The 13,545-nt window shown below is 39.1% G+C and overlaps 1 protein-coding gene across 7 annotated transcripts in view; it reads left to right on the top strand.

Annotated features, from left to right (window-relative positions):
• BRD1 (bromodomain containing 1) overlaps positions 1–13,545 on the top strand; it is a 113,777-nt gene that overhangs the window by 32,306 nt on the left and 67,926 nt on the right. For 5 of the 7 annotated variants that reach the window (XM_005286087.4, XM_042844383.2, XM_005286088.5 and 2 more), the window contains exon 3: positions 1,346–1,502. The exons of 1 other annotated variant lie outside the window; for it this stretch is intronic. In XM_005286087.4, the coding sequence (XP_005286144.1) occupies positions 1,346–1,502 (157 nt within the window). Of the gene's footprint in view, positions 1–1,329; positions 1,503–13,545 lie in introns of all 7 variants that reach the window. One more of the 7 variants, XM_042844395.2, reaches the window with a different exon arrangement.

Below are 13,545 nucleotides of genomic sequence, written 5' to 3'. Positions count from 1 at the left end.
GTGCCTTGGTTCACTCCATCAGATCTGGTGCGGAACTTGGTTCTGTTGTATTATCTTCAGTCATGGACTTGATTCTGAAGCTTCTTCCTCCATGTGAGGATACAGTTGGGGAGTCACCTGAAGTGGAGCACCCATTGGGACACTATTCATAGAAGAAAAAAAGGTTTCCCACCTTGTGCAGTAACTGTGGTTCTTTGAGGTGTGTGTCCCTGTGGGTGCTCCGCTACTCGCTCTCCGTCCCCTCTGCTTTGGACTGTTCTTGCTGGATGTTTGGCTAGAGAAGGAACTGAGGGCAGTTTGCCCACACAGCCCTATGTACCCTTGTGGCACAGGGTTGTCTAGAGCCATGTGCAGGCTGAACGGATGTTGCTAATGGAAAATCTCTGATCAAGGGCTCAAGCGGCACATGCGTACCTGAAGTGGAGCAGAAGGTGAGTAAACTGTTCTTTTACATTTATTAACTTCTTTGTAAATGCATTACACGGATTATCCACTAAGAAATGCCTAACTCTTTTAGTTTAAGCCTATTGAACTGAACGAAATACATTGTTCTCATTTAAGAATCCTTTAAAATGTTTGGGTTTTTTACCTTTAGAAAGTGTCCCATAATTGCTGTTTGATGACCCAGTCTTGCAGCTCCTATGTTTACATACGTTCCATTGAGGCTGTGTGCACACTACTATGGCATCAGGGTTCTGATATTTTAATTTTCAAATTGCTTTTTTCTTCAGAAAAGTCTCTCTTCTAGGCACTTAAGAAAAAACAAATCTAGAGGACGTTTTTTGTTGTTGTTGACATTTTAATATCTAAGGTGCATTTTAAATTTTTAGAAAAAGCTAAAAATACTTTTTAAAAAAATAAACTACACACATAAAATAGTAAGTAATGAATACACAAAACATTCATCTGAAAATTTGTATAAGGCTTTAGGGCCCTAAAAATTAATTACAGGGGTTTAGGATTAAATATCAACCTTAAAAAAAAAAAAAAATCTACTGCTGAGATTTTACTGTCAAATTTAATCTGAGAGCATTTTTTTATGCCTGGGTTAGTAACTCATAAAAATTTACACATCTTCATATATTAGTATCATAATGTGTAATTTGATTGAAACTAAAATGTTGAGTAGCTGCTGTTAAAGGTTTTATTTATTTTAGCAATCAGATAAAATTGCATCAAGAGCAATATAGTCCAAAGAGATTTTATAATAAATGTTAGTGCCATATTGTTGTAGTATACAAAATAGCTTGATAGAAATGAAAATTCTGATATTTAATTTCCATAACCAAAAACTTGTTTGATGCTTTGCTGCAAAAATTAAACTTTCAGTTTTTCCACATTTTAGATTAAATAAAATTATGAATCAGGTGGCCATTCAACGGAAGAAGCAGTTTGTTGAAAGAGTACACAGTTACTGGTTACTTAAAAGACTGTCTAGGAATGGTGTTCCTCTGTTGAGAAGGCTGCAGTCCAGTTTACAGTCACAAAGAAACATACAACAGGTACGTAGCACACTTTTTACTCAAAACACAGATTTCAAGTCTTTTAATTTAATTTCATTTTGTAAAGAAAACACCCCCAAAAAAAAAATTTTCTAGGAAACTAGCTTTGAATAAAATTTGATTTTCCTTTCAATTACCACCTGATGGATAATGTCCTCTGAATTCTAAGTTAAGATAATTGAGTCTTGACAAATATTTTTTTAGGCCTCATTAGATGTACAAAAGTATTTTTTGTATTTATCTTGGGCATGTTGTAGCAGGGAAATACTGTTCACCAAACTCTTAGAACATCATCTATAATAATATTCAGGTTATTATATCTCACTCATTACTGGGGTCTGAGTGTTTTACACCTATGGTACACCAATAAGACCCAAAAATGCATTTTTATTTTAATATCCATTGGAAACACATGAAGCAAATTCAGTGGTTGCCAACTGGAAAAGAGAATAAGGAAAGCTTTTGGAGGTATATTTTACAAACGGGGGAAGGCAGGGTAGCCGAGTGATTAGAGCACTGGACTGGCATTCAGAAGACAATTCAGGTTCATTCTCCAGCTCTGCTACTGCATTGCTCGGTGACCTTGGGCAAATCACTTCCCCACATTGTATCTCAGTTCCTGATTCGTAAATGGGGATAATGATACTGATGTTCTCTGTAAAGTGACTTGAGATCTATGGGGATGAAAAGTGCTATGTAAAATCAAGGTATAATAAACATGACCTGAAACTTTTTTAAGTTCCAAAGGTTTTCTCCTGGTGTTTGGTGGCAGCAGAATTAAACCATAAATTGTCCAGGGTGAAATTCCCCTCAATGTAGAGAACCCGACAGAGATCTACGTACCGTTTCAATCCTTCTGAAACAGTGCTTCTGTATCCTGGGAAATTTCCCAAAATCTGGGAATTTTTGAGTAAAATGTTTTGAATGAAAATTCCCAATTTCCCAAGTTGAAACATTTTACTCAAAATTCCCAGGTTTTGGGAAATTTCCCAGGATATAGAAGCACTGTAAAAAAACTTTATCTGGGAATTTTTCACCAGATTTGGGAAATTTTTAGTGCTAGGAAACGTTGGGAAAAGTTGGCATCACGATATAGAAGCACTGTTCTGAAACCATTTTGTGATTCCTTAAGTGGGACTAAAATTATACAACTGTACTGGCTTTCTGCATAATTGCACTTTAGCAAAACCACATTTAGGTTCACTTAAAATTATAAATATATTTAGAAAATGATGTTCGTGAAAAACAAAAGAAAAAAGTATTACCCTTTGCCATCCAATTTCAGGGTCCTAATCAGGAGTAGGAAGCAACATGTACTTTGTTTCAGGGGCTTGTGAGGTTGTCATCTCTTGTGCGAATAACACATAACCCTGACCTTGGGTCTTTACGTGCTTAAAAATGTGTCTAATTTTAAGTCATTAGTAGATTCTATAAATGAGTTAAGGCCCCATCCTGCAATATGAATTATGATGGCAGAGCCTTGCCCCACTCTGATTCAGTAGGGTTCATGTAGTGCAGATTTCAGCCTGCAGGGATCAAAATGCAGGAGTTTTTTAAGTCACTCTTTTTTTAAAAGAGCTGAGAATATATGTGACTATTTCAGTTTGTCCTCTTTTTTTTAAAAGTGAGCCCCATAATATGTATAAAGCAGTCTTCAGTTTTAAAGTTGTCCTCTTTTCATGAAGAACTCTTGATCAGAAGAGTTTAGTATAATTTTATATTGTCATTTAAATTTAAATTATGATTATATAAAATAACAATTAAATTCAAAATTTCCCTCCGTGCATCAAGAACACTGTGTTTATACTGTGCTATTATTTGCTAATATATCACTCGCTGGTAGCCTGTCCTGGGGTGTGTGTGTGTGTGTCTGTGATCATGATCATTGTTGCTTTGTCACTTCCTTAGTTCTTCTCTTTGTCCCTTTCTCCCCCTCCCACGTTTCTTCTCTCTTTTTCTTTTATGAAAACCCCATTGTTGTGGATTGTGACATCCAAAGTAGTTATTTATAGAGGTAACAGAGCTGGTTGATAAGACTGACAAGTTCTCTGATAGAATTGACATTGAATGTAAATCAGCCAGTTATTTTTCTCTTCTCTCCTTGCTTCCCTGTTCTGCTTGTGTAGAATTTTTTAAATGTGTAATTTTAGTTTTTATAATATCTTAGATTTCGAATTTTTGATCTACACAACTAGGTACTGATCCTGCACCACTGAAGTCAATGGGTGAAGGATCAAGCTCCTATAGAAGGCTATTTGAATAATGTCTCACTAATCTAAATTGGGTCAGAAATTTAATAGCTCATTGCACTATAAAACAGATAAACTGTACAACTATAAAAGTCTTGTGTAATCTTCTAGTTTTAAATACTAGAAATTCCAGCTTAGAAGACCTAATGTTACACATGAATAAAGTCATTTGTGTATAATCTTAATTATTCATAAATATTTGCGACTAAAAAAATCCCCAAGTAATTGTAAAATGACTTCAGTGGGAGCTATTTGTGTGCCCAGCATGTCTAAAAATCTGGGCAAGTGCCTAAGTATGGACTTTAGGCTTTTAGGCTTCTGTTTCTGAAAAAGTTGGCCCCCATTACTTGGTGGATGGGAAAGAAAATACAAAATAATTCTGCTTTTGGGATGACATCTTGATTCACACATTTTAAAACTTCATAATTTAACAGTGAATAATTTAAATTAATTGGCAAGTGCTGCATAGTACTCCTGGGGGAATTCTGCACCATTGAACAATGCAGAATTTGTGTAGAATTAATGTTCTGCGCAGAATTTCATTTTTCCTGGCAGAATTGGTGCTGCAGAGCTGCTGGCCATCACTAGGGGCCGCTGGACCCATCAGAGTCTGACCCTCCAGCTCACAAATACAGGACGTTGCTGGGGACAGAGGGGGAGCTGGAGGTTTCCAGGCAGCTGCAGTTCCCAGCACGTCCTGAAGGAATGATGTGGTGTGCAGGAAACTCCGTACAACCTTGGCACCCAGCATCAGGCTGTTTCTCTCTCTGGATCCCTGGGCTCTGGGCAATAGGGGTGTGGGTGGCAGGTCTGGGACGGGGGCACCCCACAGTTGGGCTCTGGGGGGGGGGATGTGGGTGTTTGGGCTGCGGGGTGCCCCGCAGAAGGCTCTGGGGGAGGGTGTGTGTGTGTGTGTCTCTGAGGCTGGAGTGGCAGAGTTTTGCCCCAAGATGTGCCCAGCTGGCAAGTGTGACACACCCATACTGAGATGCCCACAAAAGCATAACAGAGAAACAGGAACTGAGTTGTCATAAGGGTTTCTTTAACTCTACTCCTCGGGGAATCTCTTTTGTTGTCTGTATTGTTACAGACATACTTGCTGACAGGCATTTTGAAATAATTTACCAAAATAATTGAAACTGGTGTGATTATATTGTGTTATTTTGACAAATAAAATATGCAGAACTTTGCAAAATTTTAAAATATTATGCACAGACTTTTAAAACTTTTGTCACAGAATTCCCCCAGGAGTAACATAATGGAATTATAACTGGCAGAATGAAAGCACTCTATAGTTTAGATTGTTGAAGTGTTTTCATTTTAAACCCCTCTTCTGACTCACTTTCAAAAACTTTTGCTTGCTAAACTGAAATTCCGCAGAACTAAAAAATTCTGTGCCTTTCTCCAAAGGTGAGTGTGTAGCTGGTTGGTTTATGTTTTGTTTTTTGAGCTTAATGAAAACATGGTTCAGCCATTCTTGACTAAGAACTGAGGGGGAGGGTGGGAGGAGGAACATATCCACTTAAAAAAACACGGATGTGTTGGAACAGCTTGATAAAAACGTAACACTGAAATCTGGATGCTTATGTTCAAAATTTTAAAGTCAAATATTAGAAAATATTGGTGTGATTTTAATATAATGGATTAATCTTAATGAGCCACTTCTCTCTTTTAAAATGTGCTCTAATATTAGGGCAATCAACAGATTACTACAGCCTAAAGGGGAGATTTAACGGAGATAAAGATGTATATTAAACATAAGTTTTTAAAACTTGATTTGTAACCCTTGAACAGGGACCCTTTAGCTTGCCTGTCTGGCAGTATTAAACACATTTTGCTGCAGCTGTTTTTTTACTTTTAAGTTGTTCAGGTTGTACTTTAAGTATTTAAAAAGCATCTTCAGGGTACCACAATGTATGTACCCTTTTAATCATTTAAATGTCAATATATATTGCTCTTTATAATCATTTGGTAGAAAAAAAAATTGTAAATAGGTTTAGTATTTCCTCCATAGTTTAGGATTTACCAACTATTCTGAAACCAACGAAGATAAAATCTCAGTGTAATAAAAAATCCTATACTGAAATTCTTAAGATTTAATCTGAAAATAAATTCCACAAACAGGAACCTAATTAGAAACTGAGATTGGTTGTATGTAAGCTGTTTCAACTGAAGAGGCCATTGGTCCATTTTAGTTAATGCTCAACAAATGAGAATGAGAACTTTGTTATACACCTCTACCCTGATATAATGTGATCCGATATAACATGAATTCGGATATAACGCGGTAAAGCAGTGCTCCCGGGGGGGGCGGGGAAGCTGTGCATTCTGGCGGATCAAAGCAAGTTCGATATAACGCGGTTTCACCTAGAACGCGGTAAGATTTTTTGGCTCCCGAGGACAGCGTTATATTGAGGTAGAGGTGTACTTTCTTTTCATTTCACCTTAGGGAGCATCTATCCCGTACAAACAGATGGTGAAATATATTTGGTAGATGATGAGCCTCTAATTGTTTTGAAATGAAATAAAAAGATTGATGTTTTATTTGTTCCTTATTTCTTCAGATTCAAAAGTAACTCTCTCAAAAGAGGGTTATAATATTTTCAATAGTGTCAGTTTTATTTCTGCACCTGTAAGGTTGGAGGAGAAATTACAAACATTTTAAAGTTGTTTAAAATGGTTTTCCTAGATTGAAAGTACCTAGTATAAAAGAGGACTAATAATAGAAACCTGAATATAAGGTTCTTTTTCAAATAGTGTCCCTGTGGATGCTCAACTTCAGGTGTGCCTCTGCCTTTGTTCAGAGAATTTTGGTACCAGTACCTGTATGGCCTGCTCATATATCCCACACCTTTCTGGGCACTGTGCTGAGACTATATGGGTCTGCACAGGCAAACCACTCTGTCCCTTCTCATCCACCTTTGGCCCAAGACAGAGTCTGCTATGGGCTTGTTCTCTAATATTTAGCTTTTTCTCAGATCTCTTATAGTTACTTACCTTAGTGTTATAGTTGTTGGAACAATTGTTACCCTTGTTTTTTCTAACCCCCTCCTCAAAAAACCCAGCAACCCACCACACAGAACTTTATATTAGAATTTAGGTACCCAAGGGTCTAATCATGTCTTCTGAGCCAGTCCTCTCCTCTGTTAACAAGTGCTTGTGGTTTGTCAGTATCAAGACTCTCTTGGTCACTGACTCCTTTATCACCTAGGGTACCACACTCCCCCTCATCTATTCTTCAAGCCAAACAACTCGCCCCTCTCCCCCCGCCCCAGAGTATGTGGGAAAGGACTCATCACACACTCCTATTTCGGTGTAGGTTCACCATCCTATTCTAAAACAGATCGCTTTCCCTTCTATACTGATGTATTGTATGAGGACAGACCTCAAATGACACCCACATGGCAGGAACATAGGTGGCTGCCTCCACCTATGCCTTTGGGGCCCCGGAGTGCCCTTGTTGGGGTCTGTGGGCATTGTGTCACCAACAGTTTACATCAAGGTCCTTGCAACGTCAGAGGGAACAGAGACGAGCCCATTCTCCTCAACCCCCTTTACCACCACCTATCCCAGAGGAACAGACCTGTGAGAAGCAAGAAGCAAGGGCCAATAAGGAGGTTGTACCTCTTACTAATATTTCTTCCTCATCTCCTGATGAAACTCTATAACTCCATCATCTTCTATGGCAGATGAGTTCTGGCATTTTCTTGAACTGATGAAGTAGATTGCTGACATGCTGCAGATTCCCTTAGAGGAGGTTTAGGAGTCCCACCATAAACTCCTAGATATTTTACACACTTCAAAGTCTATGAAGATTGCCATTACAGTCAATGAAGGTCTTGTTGAGCCCATTAAGATGGTTTGGTAAATCTCTGCTACCGCACCGCCTACCTGCAAAGTATGATGTTCCAGCTAGGGAATTGGAGTTTCTGTTTCTCACCCAACTCAGAATTCCATTGCCATGCAGACCATTAATGAATGAGGCAGACAATATAATTCAAAGTCCACCCTATACTGTAAGAACCACAAGAGACTCAATCTTTTTGGTCATAAATCCTATGCTTCAGCCACACTTCAGTGCAGGATAGCAAAACATCAGGCGTTCATGGCTAAATACGACTATTTAAATGATGATAAATTCAATTATTTTATTGAGCATCTGTTGGAAGAATATCAGGACCAGTTTAAGTCCATTCTACAAGAAGGTCAGCTCCTGACTAAGACATCGCTCCAGGCCTCCTTGGATGCAGCAGATACTGCAGCATGGTCTATCTCCACTGCAGTGATCACAAGAAGAGCATCTTGGCTACATCTGTTGGGCTACAAGATGGGTTCAGAGTACTGTCGAAGATATCCCCTTTGGCAGTCACAACCTTGTGAACTTGACGGATGCATCTCTCCACACTTTAAAGGACTTGAGAGCCATATTGCAATCCCTAGGGATTTACACTCCTGTCAATAAAAGGAGATTTGGTAGGTCTCAGATGCCACAAAGAGCATGCTCTGCCCTGTATTCAACATGTATCCTTCTGAATCCCCCGGTCAAGAAACAAAGATACTCAAAGAAACATTCTTCAGCTACAGATGCATCTTCTCAGCCATCCCCCACACGATAGTTTTGATGACTTGGTCGAGAATCTCAACCAGCCAATCAACAAGGTCTTACAGCTGCCACATCTTATCCCCCTCCCTCCTTTTGGATGTTGTCTCTCCCATTTTCAGGCTGCATGGGAGCGTATATCATCAGACAAATGGGTTTTGGAAACTATAACATCTGGTTACACTATCCATTTCAAACCTCCTACCCAGTCTCCCTGCCTGTCCCTCTTCAGGGATCCCCTCATGATCATTTGCTAGAACAAGAAGTGACATCTCTTGTACATATGGGAACAGTGGAACCAGTTCCTGTGCAACACAGGGTAAGGGGATTCTATTCAAAGTACATCCTGGTTCCCAAAAAGAATGGAGAGTGGAGGCCAATTTTAGACCTTAGATCTTAAACAAATATGTAAAGCAACAAAAATTCAGGGCAGTGATCCTTTCAGCAACAATTCCTTTATTAGAAGTAGGAGACTGGTTTGTGATTCTCGACCTACAAGACACACATTTTCATGTCGCTATTCACGCTTCATACAAGAAGCTTCTTCATTTTCTAATAAACGGAGAACATTACCAATGCATGGTGTTCCCATTTGATCTATCTTCAGTACTGAGTGTATTTTCAAAGATTCTGGCAGTAGTTGCTAACCTACCTTGTTTGGGTATAATGGTTTTCCTGTACCTAAAGGATTGGTTCATCCGGGGCAGGTTGTATCAAGAAGCGTTGATGTCAGTAAAGATCATGTGTTCCCCATTTCACAGCCTGGGCCTTCAAATCAACCTTGAAAAGTCCATTTTTACTCCACTATAGCATCCAGATTTCATAGGCACATCCCTGGTTGCAGTGACAGGCAAAGCATACCTACTGTCCAGCACATTTCTTGCCTTTGTGAATTTCATCTAAAAGATTCAGGGCAGTCCTCAAGTAATAGTAAGAGATTGTCTTCAACTGCTAGCACATGTCCGATTGCGTCATTTTAGTGCAGCATGCCAGGTTACACCTCCAAGGTCTACAGGGATAACTGTTTGCAGACCAAGCACACAGTCTAGGCAGGTTACTCTCTGTTCCGCAATGTGTTCTACAAGCACTCAACCGATGGAAGGCCTGGAACAGAACTGCACAGGTGTTCCATTCTTGTGGATTCCCCCTACATTAGATCATCACTTTTGGGGTGTGGGCACATCTGAGACCTCACGAGGTACAGGGACAATGGTCACTACAAGAGCAGTTTCTCCACATCAATCTCTTTAGAATTAAGAGCCCTCAAAAATGCTTGCCTACACTTCTTTAGCACTAATCAAGTCAAAGTTAGTAAAGATAAATGATAGACAACGTGGCATGCATGTATTATATCAACCATCCCCATCTCTGTGCCAAAGTGATAAAACCCTGAAATTGATGCATAACCAGCCACATAGTCATCTCACCTTCTCACCTTCTAGATATTCAGAACACCATGGCAGATGACTTCAGCATACATTTTTCTCTAAATTACGAACGGGAACTGAACTCCAGATTCTTTCACAAGGCGTTCTTAGCCTGGGGTTTGATCTGTTTGCCATGGCAGCTAGCACAAAATGCATCAGGTATTGCTCGGGGGAGAGGGGGCCCCATTTCACAGTGGACTCGTTCCTCATCTCATGGACAAAAGGACTTCTCCGTATGCATCTACCTACACTGTTACTGTTAAAGGTTCTCAACAAGAAACCAAGATCAATCCAGAGTGACACTGATTGCACTAACACGGCCAAGACAGGTCTGGTATCCATATATGATCAGACTAAACTTTCACCCTTCAAGGAGGCTTCTGATCAGTCCTCACCTACTGACTCAGGATGCTGGCTGAGCATTTCACCCCAGCCTGCAGATTCTGAGGCTCCAAGCATGGTTCCTCAAAGGTTCTGTGGAATAGAGAGATCCTGTTTGTCAGAGGTACATGTTTTATTAAATAGTAGAAAAGAATCTATAAGAAATACTTATCTCCAGAAAACGAAATATTATCTTTGGTGTATTCTGTTAGTTGACTCACTCTCCTCTTCGCAGGGTATTGGATTACCTACTGGAACTGAAAGCATTAGGACTTTCTGTGAATTCAGTAGGGTTCACTTAGCAGTAACAACTTTTCACACACCTAAAGGGTTTTTTTCACTCTTAGCTCACCTAACTATTGCAAAATTCCTAAGAGATTTATTGAATATCTCCCCATAAATCACAGATCCTATTCCAAGCGAGGACTTGAACTTAGTTCTTAATTGTCTCATGAAACACCTTTTTAAGCCACTAGCTATGTGCTCTTTATTAGATTTATCAATGAAGACAGTCTTCCTGGTAGCAATCTCTTCTGCCCCAAGGGTGAGAGAATTGGGGGGCCTTAATGGCAGACCCCATTTAGGGTATTCACCAGAGAGAAAGTGTTGCTGCAGGCCTATCCCAAGTTTTTTATCTAAGGTGTCCTCAGAATTTTATATTAATCAAACCATTCACCTCCCAGTTTTTTTTTTCCAAAACTCTGTCGGGACTATTCAAGAAACCATATTCCAGTAGATATCAGGAGGGCATTAGCTTTCTACCTAGATAGGACCAAACTATTTATGTCCATTGTTGGACAGAAACACGGGTTCAGTAATTTCGAAACACAGGTTATCAAAATGGATCTCTGATTATATTAAGATTTGTTGTGACAGAACTCAAGTTCAGCCCCCTTCAAGAGTGATAGCATGTTCTACAAGAGCACTACCTACATCTATAGCCTAACTTATGGATGTACCAGTTGCAGACAGCTGTAGAGCGGCAATGTGGTCATCTGTTCAGACTTATTTTAATCGTTATGTTTTGGTACCTGTGGCAAGATCAGATGCTGCTGTAGATAGTGCAGTTTTATCTTCTGAATTGGACTCTGGTCCAAACCTTCCACCTCCTTAATGGGGGTACTGCTTGGGAGACACCTGAAGTGCTCTACTACCCACCCTCCTTTTCCTCCTGTCATTTATTTTTAATTGGACAATTCCATGTCCAACAATCAGCAGAAAATTTCATGATTCCTTAAGTCTCTCTTGTGATCCATGAAGCATCATCACATTTTGATGTGGCAGTGAGTTTTTGAGGCAGTTAATTACAGTGATAAAATACTTTTTAAATTTAAAGTTTTAAAATAGCTAGTTCGCCTATCTTTTCCCCTTCTCTGAGTTTTGGAAAATTGTAAATAGGTTTTTACATAAAAGATAGGGGTAGGGTGCTTTGGCAGAACTTCATGGTCCAAGTCCCTCTCTCCTGCCCTTCTGTAACATTCACCCTTTCATCTATGCTTTTTGTGACCAATTTCTTAAGTACTTAGACCAATATCTAAATTACTGCCAGTATCCTGTCCTGAGCGTCCTGCTTTAACACAAATTCATGGGGGGCTATCCCTTTATTTGCCATCAGGCATTTTGATACCTGTGCAGAATAGTAGCAGTCACAATGAAAATAAACTGCCATTTTGCTGTTTAGTATTTGGATTGTGGTAGTGTGTAGAGACGCCCTGATCATGGTTTGGGGCCCCATTGTGCTGGGCACTGCACACACACAATGTAAAGATGGACCCCAGCCTTAAGAGCTTACACCTACATGTAATGTACACAGTGAGACCCATAGAAATGTAAATACCACTGTAAATAAATGGGCAGGAGTGGAGTTCTTTGCTGTTTTTAATTTTGTCTTTTAGCTATCTAAAAGAGCTTTGAGTAGTAATTAGTTGTAGTTATTTCCTGCAGTATTCATTCATACAGTAGTACCAACTTCAAGCATTACAAAATCATATTGATTTAAAATCATGGGATTTAACGTGCACAAAAGTACATCTCATTGTAGGCCTAGGGGTTTTTTTTTTGGTCTCCTGATATTTTAATCTTTAGGGGAAACTGCTTATCCCTCATTTGTATTTGATCATCTCAGGTTCAAAATTCAGTCTTAAATATATACACGAAAAGCAGGCATCCCTGTTCCCTACTTTATGGGGACTGTTTACTCATGCAGAGTTGGTGATATGCAAAGAGCTGCCATTATAATTTCCCATCCCTCCCTAAATAGTCATCTTTCTCATCGTACAGGAGCAAGGGAACATTCAAAAGCAGCAAATTAAAAACTAGTAAAAGGAGAAAATACGACTTTACACAACATCATTAACTTATGGAAATTGTTTCTAAAAATATTGAGGTCAAGAGTTTATCAGGATTCAAAAAAGGATTAATGTTTATGTAAATAATGAGACCATTCACAGTTACATTTGGTGAAATAAAAATGTTTGCATCTTTTCCTAAGGAAAAGCAAGAGCTCACATTTCAGGGCAAAAGCCTGATGTGAGTTAATAAGAACCTTCCCTTATTCCATAATGGACCTCAGGTTTATTGTACTTTGCTCCAATAGATGTGTATAAGATAGAATAATTGAGCTATGGCCCGGTATGGCAATTTCTATGTTTTCATGAGCGTGGGGACTGAGTTAAAGACTAGTCTGGTTATGCAACTTAATTACAACATGGTATTAGGTCCCATCTCCATTGCAGACTTAAAAATACAAGCATGGTGTAACATGGTCTCTGAGTCATCTATTTTTGCAGTGTAGATGTGTCCTAATGCTTCTCTTGGAGTCTGTTTATATCAGTGTCTTTAGGAACATTTTGTTACTAATAAAATATAGAAATATATGAAGAGCAGTTTTCCACAAATACTGCCTCTGTGGAATTGGCTGCTGAATCTATCTATTGTAAGAGAATCTGGCTGCTATTGCTAGTCTCTAATTTTCCTTTATATTAAAAATCTTTCTCATATTTATGGGCTAGAGCCTGCAAAGATAACCTTTCAAATGTAAACTGCGCTGTCTACAAACAGCCTGAAACAGTCACTAAGAGGTGTGAAATATTCTGATTCATGTCATTGTGGTATTAATTTTGAAACCTAATTATATAACTTAAATATCACCGTTAATGATTTCATAGGTGATCATTTTAGCAGAAACATCCAGCTAATGAGTTTATTCCTAGCTGTTGGATGCAAAGTTAGAGATTTGTAAGTGGTAGTTATTGGATCTCTTGGGCAGCTGACTGTTGTCTGGAGTCATTGGATAGTTGAACTAGTATTTCAGGCCCCTCTGCACTCCAGAAGCCACCTCCACCCTAGCCACAAGGAAAAGGAGATACATCTCCTTCCCAGCACCA

Source organism: Chrysemys picta, chromosome 1, assembly GCF_011386835.1.
Source record: "Chrysemys picta bellii isolate R12L10 chromosome 1, ASM1138683v2, whole genome shotgun sequence".
In the NCBI taxonomy this organism is placed as follows: Eukaryota; Metazoa; Chordata; order Testudines; family Emydidae; genus Chrysemys; species Chrysemys picta.
This window is presented reverse-complemented; position numbering and strand designations above follow the sequence as displayed.